The following is a 13,562-nucleotide window of genomic DNA, read 5'->3' on the forward strand; positions in this document are numbered from 1 at the left end:
AAATTTTTTTAGTAAATTCACTGGTAAATTTAACGGTACTCAATGTTTTTTGTAGTGATTATAATTTAGTCATGCTACACATTCATATAATTTTTCATCCAAGTTCATCCAAGTTGGTCCAATATAAAAAAATCCAATACCATTAAATGAGCGTGTATACATGTGCCCAGAGCATCGAAACATTAACATATTCATTCGCGCCTTGAATATGAAATAACGTTCCTTCTTCAACATTGAAATCGCTACTGGAGAACTTCAAATCTCTCTCAAAATCTCTCAAACTTCACTCGTGTTCTCTGCGAAAATCGCTACTGGAAAAGAATCGCGAGAAAATTTTGAAAAGAAGAAAAAACGAACAAAAACAAGAACAGAGACTGCGAAAGGTATGATAAAAACTATTGTTCATTTAAAATCTTGCAATCTCGTATTTCTCTTAGTTGAATTTTAGGTTTACTAAATTGAGTTACTTCATTTAGTAGATTAACTTAATCTGATTCCATTTTTTGGCATAACTAGGGCATAGGAATGGAAATGTGTTATTATTTTCTTTCTGTTCAATGGAGTTGCTCATTTTCATTCATTTGATTGTTAGTGTGTTTAGTTGAGTCCTTTTGCATGCAAAAATGAATTACTTGATGACTCAATGTTTATCATGTTTTATTCAGCATATGATTGGTGTTTGGTTCACTGGTGTTTGTCATTTGATTCACCTGATTGTTATGTGTTCAGTTGAGTTCTTTTGCACGCAAAAAAGTTTTTCTTGATGATTGAATGTTTATCAAGTTTTATTCAGCACATGAATGGTGTTCGGTTCAGTTGAGTTGACCATTTTGATTCACTTGATTAAAATATGTATGATTGTGCTTGTCAGTATATTGAGTGAAGTATTGACCAATTTTTTTTTTGCTTCAGGCTTGAATATGGTCCAAATATTCTGTTGCACAAACTGAACAAAATCAGAGACCAAGTGATACGGGCATCTGAAAAAATAAGACTCCCAAAGTCATCTACTGCCCTCTTTAGCCCTGATTACAAATTCACATATAGATAGTAAATAGGATATATTTTGTTTGATTGGTTGTAATTAACACTATTTTGTTTAACTTGTTTAAAAAATCAAACAATGTATATATGTGAATTTTAATGTAAATGTTATTGAAAAATTAATGTTAATGTATATATCTGATTCAAGATGGATTAGTCTTTGTCCTATTGGTCTGAGATGTTAATATATATATATATATATATATATATATATATATATATATATATATATATATGTTAAAACTGTCTGGCTGTTATTTTATTTCAGGTTGACAGTGAATGGAATCAGGATATTTATCAAACATTAAGAGTCTCAAAAAAACAAATGAACCGAAATTAATACACAGGGTGAACTAAAAAAGTGCATATATCAATATAGCAAACAGATAATTTTAAAAAAATGTTGCTATCAGTATTCAGTTCAGAAACTCCTAAACTCTTTGGAATAATTTTTGTGAAACTTTTCGCCTTCTTCTAGTGTCTTAAAAATCATCCCGACCTTTGGGACAAATTGTTCATCCACAACACACCTGGATGGTCTGAAAAATGAATCGAACATGTTATTATGGTGAAACAATTGTATAGTACTAAATGAATGGAACATTATCCATTATATAAATTCAAATTCAAACAGTTTTCTGCATAATGAACCCAATATGTCATTATGGTGAAGCAATTGTATAGTACTAAATGAATGAAACATTATCCATCATATAAAATCAAATTCAAACAGCTTTTTGTATAATGAACCGAACACGTTATTAAGGTGAAACAACGGTATAGCACTAAATGAACGGAACATTATCCATCATATAAAATCAAATTCAAACAGCTTTCTGCAGAATGAACCGAACACATATGTTATTATGGTGAAACAATTGTATAGTACTAAATGAACGAAACATTATCCATTATATAAATTCAAAACACCTGTATCTACAATTGAGAGATTATCAATTCAATTCAATTCGGAACACATGCGTACATTCAATTCAATTCAATTTAACAATTGGATTCCATTTAATTCGATTAAAAAAATCTAAACCTTGTCCGCTTGATTCGTTTCAAAAGAATAATCCAAAATGCTCTCATTCAATTGATTTGAAGTTGAATTATTCATTGTTTTGATAGAATATTGAAATCTGAAAATGAAGAAGATAAATCCACAAAATCGAATAACGACGAGTAGCAGAGATTACATATCCAAAAGTTACAATGCAAATCGTTAACGTTAAAGAAGAGAAGATTGTTTACATTGAAGAAGAGGTTTACATAAATCTATTACATTGATAAAAGGGAGAAGTGGACGCGTGTATTTTCCGTAACTTGAGGAAAGAGGAAAAGACACGTTAACAACAAAGTGCTTAGATAAGTTGGATAAATTTTTTATATGGATGTAGAGTATTATTGTTATTAATTTATTTGGCTGTTACTAAACTCGACAAAATTAACTATATTATTTTCGTCGTATTAAAAAAAAAGGTGCCCAAATCATTTCTCAATGAAAATTCTAACTCTGCCAAAAGTCAACTCAAATATATAGTAGAGTCAGAATATCCATGATCATGAGTTGGAGAAACAAACAAAACTTGGAAGAAAGTACCTGAAATGAAATAAGATGACGATGCAATAAGGGGTTGATACTATTACAAATTACAATCTCAAAGGATGTAATATACGTATTAAATAATAATTTTCTATACATTTCCATGTAATATATATATACTTTGTCGTTTCATTTTAAGCACTATTTTGACTAGGGCTACTTTGATCTGATTGGATTGCACTGGTAAGTAGCTTAGCTAAATCAATCTTTTTTCTGGGACATTTCGATATGATTTACTCGCATTTTATATTTCCCTATATCAATAGAATCTGACCAAAATAGAAAAAGATCGTATCTCCATGCTGCTTCTGCTAACTGTATACAATCTATCATATCAAAGTTAAAGTTTCGTTTTGAGAAGGAACTTTACTTGAGTTTATAAGTGAATCCTGTTAGGCTATCAATGCGTTTTTTTTCTTCTCAAACTAATATATTTTATAAGAGAAAAGCTTGGGATCAATAATACCAGCACTTTCAACACTATACTAATACTCTATTTGTGCATTGGATTTTCTTTTGACATCAATAAATTTATTGGTTAACTATATTAACTAAAACAGTATAAAATAAGATATTTTTATGCATAAATTTTCTATTAATGTGCATGCAGATTTTATATAATATAAATATAAATTATACTATATTTATGTATGCACAAATCAATAAATATAGAAAATTTGATGTGTTAATTAGTTATTGGCTAAAATTTATTAAATTTCTAAAATTTCTCTTATAGTTATTTGTAGGTCAAAATTTATTATGTTATGACTGATTTAATACAAATTATATCTACTATTATGCCATTATGTTTCTTTCCCAAGTCAAATTAAGCTTAGGACTAAATTTTCATTCTTAAAGAGAATTTCCTCTGAGAGAAGAAAATTTGGCTATGGCAAAAGATAATTCAAACATGCTAATTGTTAGGTATCTAAAAGAAGAGAATACTATATACATTTGTAAATTTTAAAACTTTTTTAAATAAAATCTATGATTTTAAGTAGCATGAACCATTGAACATTTGACTGCCCTAGATGATGTAAAGGGTCAAAAAGAGTCATTGGAAAACTTAATTTGACTTGGGAGAGAACACCTTTGCCTATGGCTCATGGTTCCACACTCCAATCTTATCAGAATGGTAAACCGGGGTGGAGTGTGAATATAGCATTCTTTCTGTACACTGCATTCTGTGTGAGTGTGACAGTGGTTGAGGTCACTCAAGGATTTTCCTCTTATCTAAATTAACATTTGTTTTTCTTTGGAATCTTCAATGTTGAGGTATGCAAAATCTCGCAAGATGATCTCATTTGTTTCTATATCTGGAAAGACAAAAAAATTAGATATCAAATGAAAACAGCTATGTATATAGTTTGGAGTGACATTTTCATGACACAAAGAAAAGACACGGTCCAAGCTGAAATAATATAGCTGAAGCCTAGAAAACACTAAGGTAAGGTAAGGTGCAGTTGCACTGCAAAATATATAAATGACAGAGATTCGCCAAACACAGCCCTATGACGCGGAAAGAAATGTCATTCATTCGCAATCAAAGATTCACTTTTGTTTCTCAACTTACCAACAATGTCATCACCAGATACTGTACCAAAGTCTTCAGATTCTATTCTTATTATGACATAAATACAATCATCAAATATTTTAGTAAGTTATTTTTCTATTCTTCTTGAAATTTTAATACAAAATAAATTTTCATGTTGACAAGGATGTATTCATTCACATTGTATGCTACATGGAATTTTTGAGAAAAAAATAGCATTAATAATTTAACAATAATATCGCTTCTAGTAGGAATATCATCACACTAAGGACTTCTACTACCAACATATGGGTGGATTATTTCTGATTTCTAAAAAATAATATAATATAATTTAATTATTTTATACAGTTGAAAATAAAAATGAAATTACAATTTGGGAAATAGACAATTATTTAAAAAAAATATTATATAGCCATCTTTTGTATACAATATAGACTTTTTATTTTGTACATCTTCCACTTTTAGTAAAAAAATATTAACAAAAAATAAATTTTTTTCTACAACAAAAAATATTTTAAATTATACAAACATCATTTTTAATATTTTTAGAAACAAAAATTAACAGGTTAACAATATATCATTACATAAAGAATTATTCTTCACATCCAAGCAATTTTAACATTCAAGTAATTTAAAGTCACTCACTTCTTTCTTCATGTTTCAAATTCACGGATGCATTCTTCTTCCTCCTCTTCTCTCGTGATGCTACGTTTTCATCTTCTTCTCCTCCTTTTTTTTTATTAATTTTCACTTTTGTTACTGTCGTCACCAACACCACCACCTCCTCCTCCTCCTCCTCCTCTTTTTTCTTTTTTCATTGAAATTTCTTTTACTCCTTCCTTTTCATCATCATCATCATCATCATCATCATCATCATCATCATCATCATCTTTTTATATATATCGTCGTTATTGTCGTTATTGTTATTGTTATTGTTGAGTTTTTGCCATGTTGATGATGTTGTTTGATCCAAAATTGATTTTGGATGTGTTTTTGTTCACGATTCAGTCCTGTTTGTGTGCTTATTTTTTAATTGAGTTTATGTGTCGCAATCATTATATAATTTCGGTTCATTTCTGCGTTTATTATGTCGCAATTGTTATGTAATTTTGGTTCATTTCTCCTTATTTTTTTTATTTTCTTATAGTTCTTCTTGTTTCACTCTCCAGGAATAAAACGAAGAAAAAGAAAAGAAAAAATCAAACAAAAAAGAAAAAGAAACATATTAATGTTGTCTTATCCAAAACTAATTTTGGATGTATTTTTGTTCATGATCCAGTCTTGTTTGTGTGCTTGTTTTCGAACTGAGTTTATGTGTCGCAATCATTATGTAATTTCGTTTCATTTTTGAGTTAATTGTGTCACAATTGTTATGTAATTTCGGTTTCTGAGTTAATTGTGTCGCAGTCCATTATATAATTTCGCTTCATTTCTGAGCAAATTAAGGTGCATTGGACTCGCTGTTCTGCACAATTCAAAACTCTTTCTTCTCTTCTTCCTCATCTTCTACTACTTCTTCTTCTTTTTCATCTTCATCTACTCCTTCTTATTTCATTTTTTCAGAATTCTTCTTGATTTACTCTATTGAGAGGAATAAAACTAAGATAAAAGAAGAAAATATAAAAAAAACATATTAATGATATTGTCCGATCCAAAATTGATTTTGAATATATTTTTATTCATGATTTAATCTTGTTTTTCGAACTGAATTTATGTGTCGCAATCATTTTGTAATTTCGGTTCATTTTTGAGTTAATTGTATTGCAATCCATTATGTAATTTTGGTTCATTTCTGAGTGAATTAAGATACATTTAGACTTGTTGTTTTACACGATTCAAAACTCTTTCTCCTTATCTTCTATTGCAATAACAACAGCAACAAAAGAATGACAATGAGGAGAAACATGTTGAAAAAATGATGTATGCGCATGTAATCACACTCTTTTTAATTAGTGGTTTTTGTTAGTGTTGTGTCTGCTTAATTAAATTTAAATAGCAATCTTATTTAGATGTGCAGCAGATCTATTATATAAAATGAATTCTTACAATCTTCGGATGGTTTTGCTCCTTACACATTGATATTGATATGCTTTTTATAGCATAAAATGTTACTCTTCTTATTTTTAATATTGAAGAAAAAAAAGTGTGTATTTTGCTGTCTGAAAATCAGATTTATGTTTATTTTTTTTAAATAGAAATCTGAAAGTCAGATTTCTATTAAAATTTTTTTTATTATTTTAAAATTATAAATCTGAGGTTAGATTTGTATACCCATAAAAGGGAAAAAAAAAAAAACTCAATCTACCGATATGGGTAGAAAATACGCCATGTTTACCCATCTCAAAAAAATTAGCCAAAATGTTACAATATTAATTTTCCATTCTTTGATCCAAAATCATACTTGTCGCATTTAATACCCTGTTATACATCTGCAACAAAAACTTGTAGAGAAGTTGCGTTTTGTTCACGTCCTAGTACTAGTTCAAAACTTCTAAAATATTTTGCGGTACCAGACAATCTGAGTAATCAATAACAATGAATGCGGCATATCTTCAGACTTCATCATTATTATTATTTAATAGTTGCCTTGGCAATGGATGACGTACATGGTCCACCAGATGTCATAAATGGTATTCCCTTGAATGTGGCCACACCCTTCTCATCAGTGAAGAGATTCTGTCATGCACAAAATATCCGTGACCATCACAATAACATAATTAATTAACTTCCCAAGTATAAGATTATAATTTTCAAACATTGAAACTAGAGAGTAAAGTGCAATACCGGTGTGATCTTCTCAAGCTGTTTCTTTTTTGGGTTAAGTACATCTTCTGGCTTACCATCAATCCTAGATTTGAAGAATCAAAAGTTTAAGCAAGATCAAATATCTCATGAAAATTGTATCCCAAGGAAAACAACATAGTATGTAACGTACTACAAACAATTGCTAATAACCAGTTTCTAAAACGGACTATAATGTACACACTAGTTATAAGGAACAAGAGAAACATGCATATGTCAGGTTTTATCTATGGACGTGGCGGCAATTCCATTATCCCTGTCCATTTCCATATTCCGTTTGGGCTGATGACAAGGCGATGATCAAAATGAAACTTGAGTCGGCATTATTATTATTATCATAATTCAAGTGAGATCTCCAGACCAAGTGACACTGTCTGGTCAGAGATGTTATGAACAACTTACCCAGAAAAGGAAACACGTTCCCCTATTTTAGCTCCTTGTGGAGGGAGCAAGGGCTCCACCTTGCTGTGATCTTCATTAGAAGCACATAATACCTGGTAAGAGAAGACAAATATATACACAATCCTTATGACTAATTGACCATCAGAGGATACAGACTGAGAATATATAAGGTAGTCAAACCCAAAATGTGGCTTATGGTGCCAGGGAGTTTTAATGCTATGAGTTAGAACACCATGAAATTTATGCCCCCCCAAAACACACACAAAAAAAAACCTTCCCTCTCCCCCCTGTTTTTTTCTTTCAAGAAAGGCATTAACATGAAAAAGAATATGCAGTATTTGAGTTAGTAATTTACATATGAATTAAGTGATGAAGCATGAAGCATCACATTCATAATAAAAATAAATATACAAATATTACAGTATTTAAGTTACATATATTTAAATATATTTAAATATAAATATAATATGTATGTAGTATGATTATATTCTGCCGTTTAGTATCCATCATTATATTAGTAAGCTAGGCCACTGTCCATTTTTCAGTTTCTAAATTTACAGTAGGGTGCTAAACGGATGCCTTCTCTGAACCAGAAAGGCATAAGGCAATCAATGAGCATGTAATGGGCAGCATCCCAACTGACCACAGTTCTAGCACCTCAGCCCTCGGCTTAGTGCCGGCCTTTTGGTGACTTCGACTACAACAAATGTAAAAATTATAAGCATGATAAAATTAAATAAATACCAGTCCTTCAGACATCACATCCCGTAGTTTTCCAGGTTTGACATTTGTAATAAGTACAACAAGCCGATTCTGTACAGTACACGAAACAAAAGGAACATAAGAACATGTAAAATCACAACTCAAAATGAATACAACAGATCTCATCATACAAGGAAAGCATGGATCCATTACCGTCAACTCATCGGGACTACAATACTTTGCCAAACCACTAACAACCTGCCGCAATTTTGTTTCCCCAACATCTATCTCCTCAACTAGCAAACTGCATGATTTAATTTCATTGATATTATTTTTCATGTAAACAGGTTTCAAACAAATTGAACTAAAGAAGCATCAAATATATTCATAACTTCAACATTCTGCTAAATTTTAAAGGTTTATTTTTGTTAAAAGCAAGTTTGTTTCCAGAACCTATCTGCAGATGGATGCTTCCACGCATTGCGGATTAGTCCTACTTGAATATTAAGTAAACTGACGCTAAGTTCATTGTCTTTCTCAGGCACTTCTTTTTCAGCAGGTTTTGCCTTGACTTTTGTAGATTCTTTGTCTCCTGCTGGCTTTCCCTTAGTGCCCTGAAAAGAAATAAAATAAATGTAAATCCAGAGTGAAGCAATTGCATTAAGATGCAAGTATGCCACAAGAAAATTATAGGGAACTGGTAACAGGAATTGGCACTTTGAAACTTAATCTTCTCCGGTAAAATATATCAAACTCACAAAGTTAACCATGTACCAGCTTTTTCAATCTTCTATATATCAAGGATCGAACCTAGAACTATATTAGTATTTAAAATCAAATTCCAACTAAAATATTAATTCACAAATAAAATATATGTGGGTCAAAATGGATCATTATCTGGAAAATTTTATCATTAAAATATATATATATTTATAGCCAAAATGTACAACAGCAAATAGCTGGCACTCTGTTTTTCAGCAGAAATTTTTTTTCGTCATTGTCCTATATCACAAGTCATAACTCCATATTATTATATCTCATTATCAAGGCTATCCTGTGGAAGAAAATAAGAGCATAACTGAAGTTAAATAAGCACTGGTCAGCTCACACACACACACACACACACACACACAGAGGTTGATTCACAAACATCAGCTTTGCTTTTGCCATTGCTTGTGTCTGGTTCTTTCTTGTTAACATTCTTTACACTTTGCTCAGTTTTGGTTGATTTTGAATCAGCTTCCGAAGTAACAGCTGGTTTTGTTACCTACAAACAAAAAAATCTAGATAATGAAAAAGCTAAGAAAATAATAGAACTTATGAACATGGTTTCAAGAGACTCTGTTAAGGATTTAGGTATTATGGGGTGTCCAAAACCTACATCGGGTAGTATGGGATGCTTGATGTTACATTTAAGGAGAGTGGTTCTTCCCCCTTAACAGCTAGCTTTTAAGGTCTGGTTTTCACTTTCATGAGATACATAACAGACTCATTGAAAGCCTTATAGATTTTCTGCTCCTACTGTTTCAGCATTTATATAAGGAGCCAGGAGCAGTTGCAAACAATAAGAAAGTACATTTCAGGAACTTAGCACCCAATTAATTTAAATATCAAAACATCACCCGCAAAGCTAAAACATGATGCAAGTGATCCAAGATTTCCTTATTTTAACAAATCCAATTAAATATTTACGGATATTATTATAAAGTACTGGTTGAGTCCCAAAATATACATGATTTTTCCGTGCTTAATGGCGATAGAGTGCCACATCAGAAAATTGTCGGGCCATATTGAGTGCCATGCTAGCACATAAAATTCATTCTAAATTTGGACCCAGCTGAATTATTTATTTTTAAGAAAAAAATTATAAGGAGCACCTTCAAGAGCCTAAAGTAAAGTGTAACATGGCCCATTTTTCTTTTATCTATTTAGTAAGTTCTTTAACAGCTTTTTGGGATCTAAAGGATACAAGTAAATGAAAAGGACAATTAAGTGCCTTCAAGCACAATATTTTTACCTACTATAGTTTTTCACCTTAGGCCTCACAGTTATTAAGTCTATAAACAAATAACTAAGTAATAGAGGACCAGAGACTCACATTTACTGGAGGCTCAAATTCAGGCTTCTGCAATGGTATTTTCTCAAATAAACCTACAAAGTCCTCCTTGTGCTGATGAAAGAACAACACAGTTAGAACTATAAACACTAAACAGTTGATGTTGCTTCAAAAGTTAGAGCATACATGAAATAAAAGCACATGCTTTGTGCAAACTCACATGGCTTGAAACAGTTCACCAATGAAGGAGACATTCTAAAATCATACTGAAGGAATTTTTGGAATATTTCATCAACACGGTAATCTATAGAGTTTTTGTACTATTTCATCAACACGGTAATCTATATCTTCAGAAAACTTAAATAACAGAAGAAATGATGCACTAGAGAAGGAGTTTCCTCAGTAAACACAAAGGGTAACCAATTTTCAGATTATCTTACTTCATAGCTAGCAAAACCATTAAAGTTTCCAACAATAAAATTTATCATTACCTTAGGTAGAGATATGCTAGCGAACTTGAAATTACATATAAATTAAGACTTAGAGTGTAGAAAACATAATATTTGAACATTTCCTATCACATCACAAGAAGGAATCACCAAATTCCTAGTCACAAGGTCCCCGTTACCTACTTCCAGTACTATTTCAAGGGACAATTATCATTTTACCTTTTTATATGCTGTAGAAATGATTATAAAAGTATAAAGCACACTTCATCTAAGTCCAACTGCAACATGTCTACCACATTTCACAAGTAGTCACTCAAAGATGCCTAAAATTTGCTAAAGTTGCGACAACAACCACCTATGAATACAATGTATGACTTAGTTGCAGTATACTTAAGGTGCAAGCATTACCTGGATGTAATCCATCCATCTCAACACATGTGGCAGCTTTTCCTTGTTTGGATTTGAAAGGTTGATCTGGCAATATTCAATTCAATTCAATATTCATTCTGGCAGATTTCTCAATATGGTGTTTTTTGACATTATTCAATTCAATATTCATGTTTATTCTGTTCTATTAATTGATATCAAAATCATCACCTTTGCCTTAGTACAAATTACAAAGAAATAGTAAGATAAAATAAATCAATCTCCACTAGATACATCATCGAAACAAATTAAGCAAAAGCATAGAGATACTATAAATATGAAAACGTAGATACCACGGAGGAATGAATCGCGGAAAACACTATAACATCAGCTTCGGAGGTTTTCAATCCATTTCCCAGTAGCACAGACTTTACAGACAGTTCATCATTCAATGTCTTGAGATTCTCGAAGTTTGATTCGAGGGTGAGGGGGAAAGCTTCTGCAAATTCTACCCACTTCAGCACCTAAATATGAATATGAATACCATACAAATCAAGGTAATTTATTGAGAAAGTTGAAATGATATTAGTGGCCAAATAAATGCATAAAATGGTGACACAACAAATTGAGGAAATGATAGTTACCTCATCACTTTGATTAACAGCATTTGCAGATGCAGCTTTGATGTTCGAATAAAGGTTCTTAACATCGCTTCCTAAACTATCAGCAGGAATAATACTCTGCAAGCAAACATAGGGCATGAAAACTAACACTCACATAATCTGCATTTGCCACATTGAAATGCACACAACTCAGATAACAGTTCCACCTATGAAATGCAGAGTAGCAAACACCAGAGAAGCAAAACCCAAATGAGCTATGAAGTGATGCATCGAAAAATTGTAAAGGAAAAAGGGCTTACAGGATCCAATGAAAGGTGCTTGCAAAGAGCCGAAGCTATCAATTTGTTTCTGCTTTCAACGGAAGCCATATCCGATGAACGATTATTTGGTACTGATGCTGCTCACTGCTGTTGTTATCGTTTCAACTTCAAATTCGCCTCTCTGCAATTTACTTCATCACTTTGCACTTTGCAGGGTTTCGGGTTTTTTTTTTTTTTTGACAGCGTACTGACTTCTTTTGGATTTTGGTGAGCCTGGCCGGTGTATAACCAGGGGGGCCAATAATTATTCATGGGCTGAAAATTAAAATATGCTTCTCGTTGAAAAAAGATAAAAAATCATGACCAAAAAAGTAAAAAACAAAACATTAGTCATTGACGTGTTAGATTAAAAGATAGCAACCCATTGGCCAGCGACAAACCCTTAAATGGAATTCAGTACTGCGGCAGATTAGTCTTTGGCTTGCCGGACTGGGGGATACCGTGGGAAACAAAAAAAAAAGATTAAAAGATACCGTGATAAATTAAAAAAAAATTATAATTAGAGGTGAAGAACTATAGATACCAATACGCTATAGGTGTAGGTAGTTCGTCATAAAAAAAGAGTAAATAACTATTTTTAATTAAAAAAATTATACGTTGACAAAATTAACTATAAAAATTTAAAACTAATATTATAATCATAAAAGATTAATTTTCTTTGATAATATAACAATTATTAAATTTATAGATAATTCTATTAATTTTTTTCTAAATTTCTTAAATTACTCTCTACATCATCTTCTCTATTCCATTTCTTCCACTTCTTCTACCACCGTTATCCAATTCTTTGTCAGTAACTTTTATTCTCCCTCCTTTTTCTTCTTCTTCCACTACCAGCCATTAACTTAATTTCTCTTTTTTATCTCTTCTCCCCTCTTTTTCAAACCCTCCACCATGTTCTCTCTCTCAGTGCACATACTTTCAATTCTCCAACCCTCTTTGAGAGTAAGCTCAAAATAGAGAAATCTCCACTTCCTCAAACCCTTAAAGGACCATAACCCTAAAGGACCAGAACCCCGTAGCGGAACACAACAACGCGAAGAGCGGGCATTTCTTCTTTCTCTTCTTATTGCCGGTCTTCTTTGGTGGCGCAACGATTCGGGTAAGGATGGAAAGTTCTAGAAGATTCAGCAGAGTGATGTGGCCGCGAGCGATTTCGGCTGCAAGGCTGGGAAGATCTAGAGGTTGATGGCAACGATGGATGCCAGTTGGAGAATCATAAGATTGGCGGCTGAGATTTTAAGAAAGTCCGACAGCGGTTGTTAGAGTCACACACAATAATGGTTATGGGAGAAAGGGGAGAAGTTGAAGGTTGATGGAGGATGAGGCATGGATAACAGGGTTTCAACATTTAAAAGAAAAAGGGAATTGGCTGAATGAGGATAAGCGTAAAAGTTGACCCTTTAAAAAGGACAATGGCGTTGTCGTGAGAGACAGCTTACTTTCTCTTCTCCATGAGGACGACAAGTGATGCACGAATCCCCACACTTCATACAACTGAACCAGCAAGTGCACTGGGTTGTCCAAGTAATACCTGAGGTGAGTCAGGATCGATCTCACGAGGATTGTGGTTTAAAGCAAGCTATGGTTATCTTGTAGATCTTAGTCAGACTGATAGAAAAGTTGGTTATTTGTTGAAA

The 13,562-nt window shown here is 32.1% G+C and overlaps 1 protein-coding gene across 5 annotated transcripts; it reads right to left on the reverse strand.

The window, feature by feature from the left end:
- Nucleotides 1-6,561: 6,561 nt before the first annotated feature.
- LOC130954336 (uncharacterized) lies at nt 6,562-12,123 on the reverse strand. Of its 5 annotated transcripts, none has more exons than XM_057881076.1 (12): nt 11,902-12,123; nt 11,624-11,719; nt 11,333-11,503; nt 11,022-11,087; nt 10,207-10,278; nt 9,259-9,375; nt 8,562-8,722; nt 8,322-8,412; nt 8,151-8,219; nt 7,407-7,498; nt 6,987-7,050; nt 6,562-6,878 (listed from the first exon to the last, which is right to left on the reverse strand). In XM_057881076.1, exons 1-12 carry the CDS (start codon nt 11,968-11,970, stop codon nt 6,774-6,776), a joined length of 1,173 nt encoding a protein of 390 aa, XP_057737059.1. In that variant the 5' UTR covers nt 11,971-12,123; the 3' UTR covers nt 6,562-6,773. The 5 variants fall into 5 exon arrangements, with proteins under 5 accessions (XP_057737059.1, XP_057737058.1, XP_057737057.1 ...); XM_057881075.1 differs by having other exon boundaries at nt 9,241-9,375; XM_057881074.1 differs by having other exon boundaries at nt 9,235-9,375.
- Nucleotides 12,124-13,562: the final 1,439 nt, after the last annotated feature.

The sequence above is a fragment of the Arachis stenosperma genome, chromosome 10 (genome assembly GCF_014773155.1).
Source record: "Arachis stenosperma cultivar V10309 chromosome 10, arast.V10309.gnm1.PFL2, whole genome shotgun sequence".
NCBI lineage: Eukaryota > Viridiplantae > Streptophyta > Magnoliopsida > Fabales > Fabaceae > Arachis > Arachis stenosperma.

Excerpts from the sequence above, each read along its gene's own strand:
- LOC130954336 (XM_057881073.1), bottom strand. The coding sequence starts at position 11,970 with ATGGCTTCCGTTGAAAGCAGAAACAAATTGATAGCTTCGGCTCTTTGC. Across the intron at positions 11,720-11,901 it reads AGCACCTTTCATTGGATCCT|AGTATTATTCCTGCTGATAG; the intron begins GTAAGCCCTTTT and ends GTTTGCTTGCAG. Across the intron at positions 7,051-7,406 it reads GAACGTGTTTCCTTTTCTGG|GATTGATGGTAAGCCAGAAG; the intron begins GTAAGTTGTTCA and ends CTTCAAATCTAG.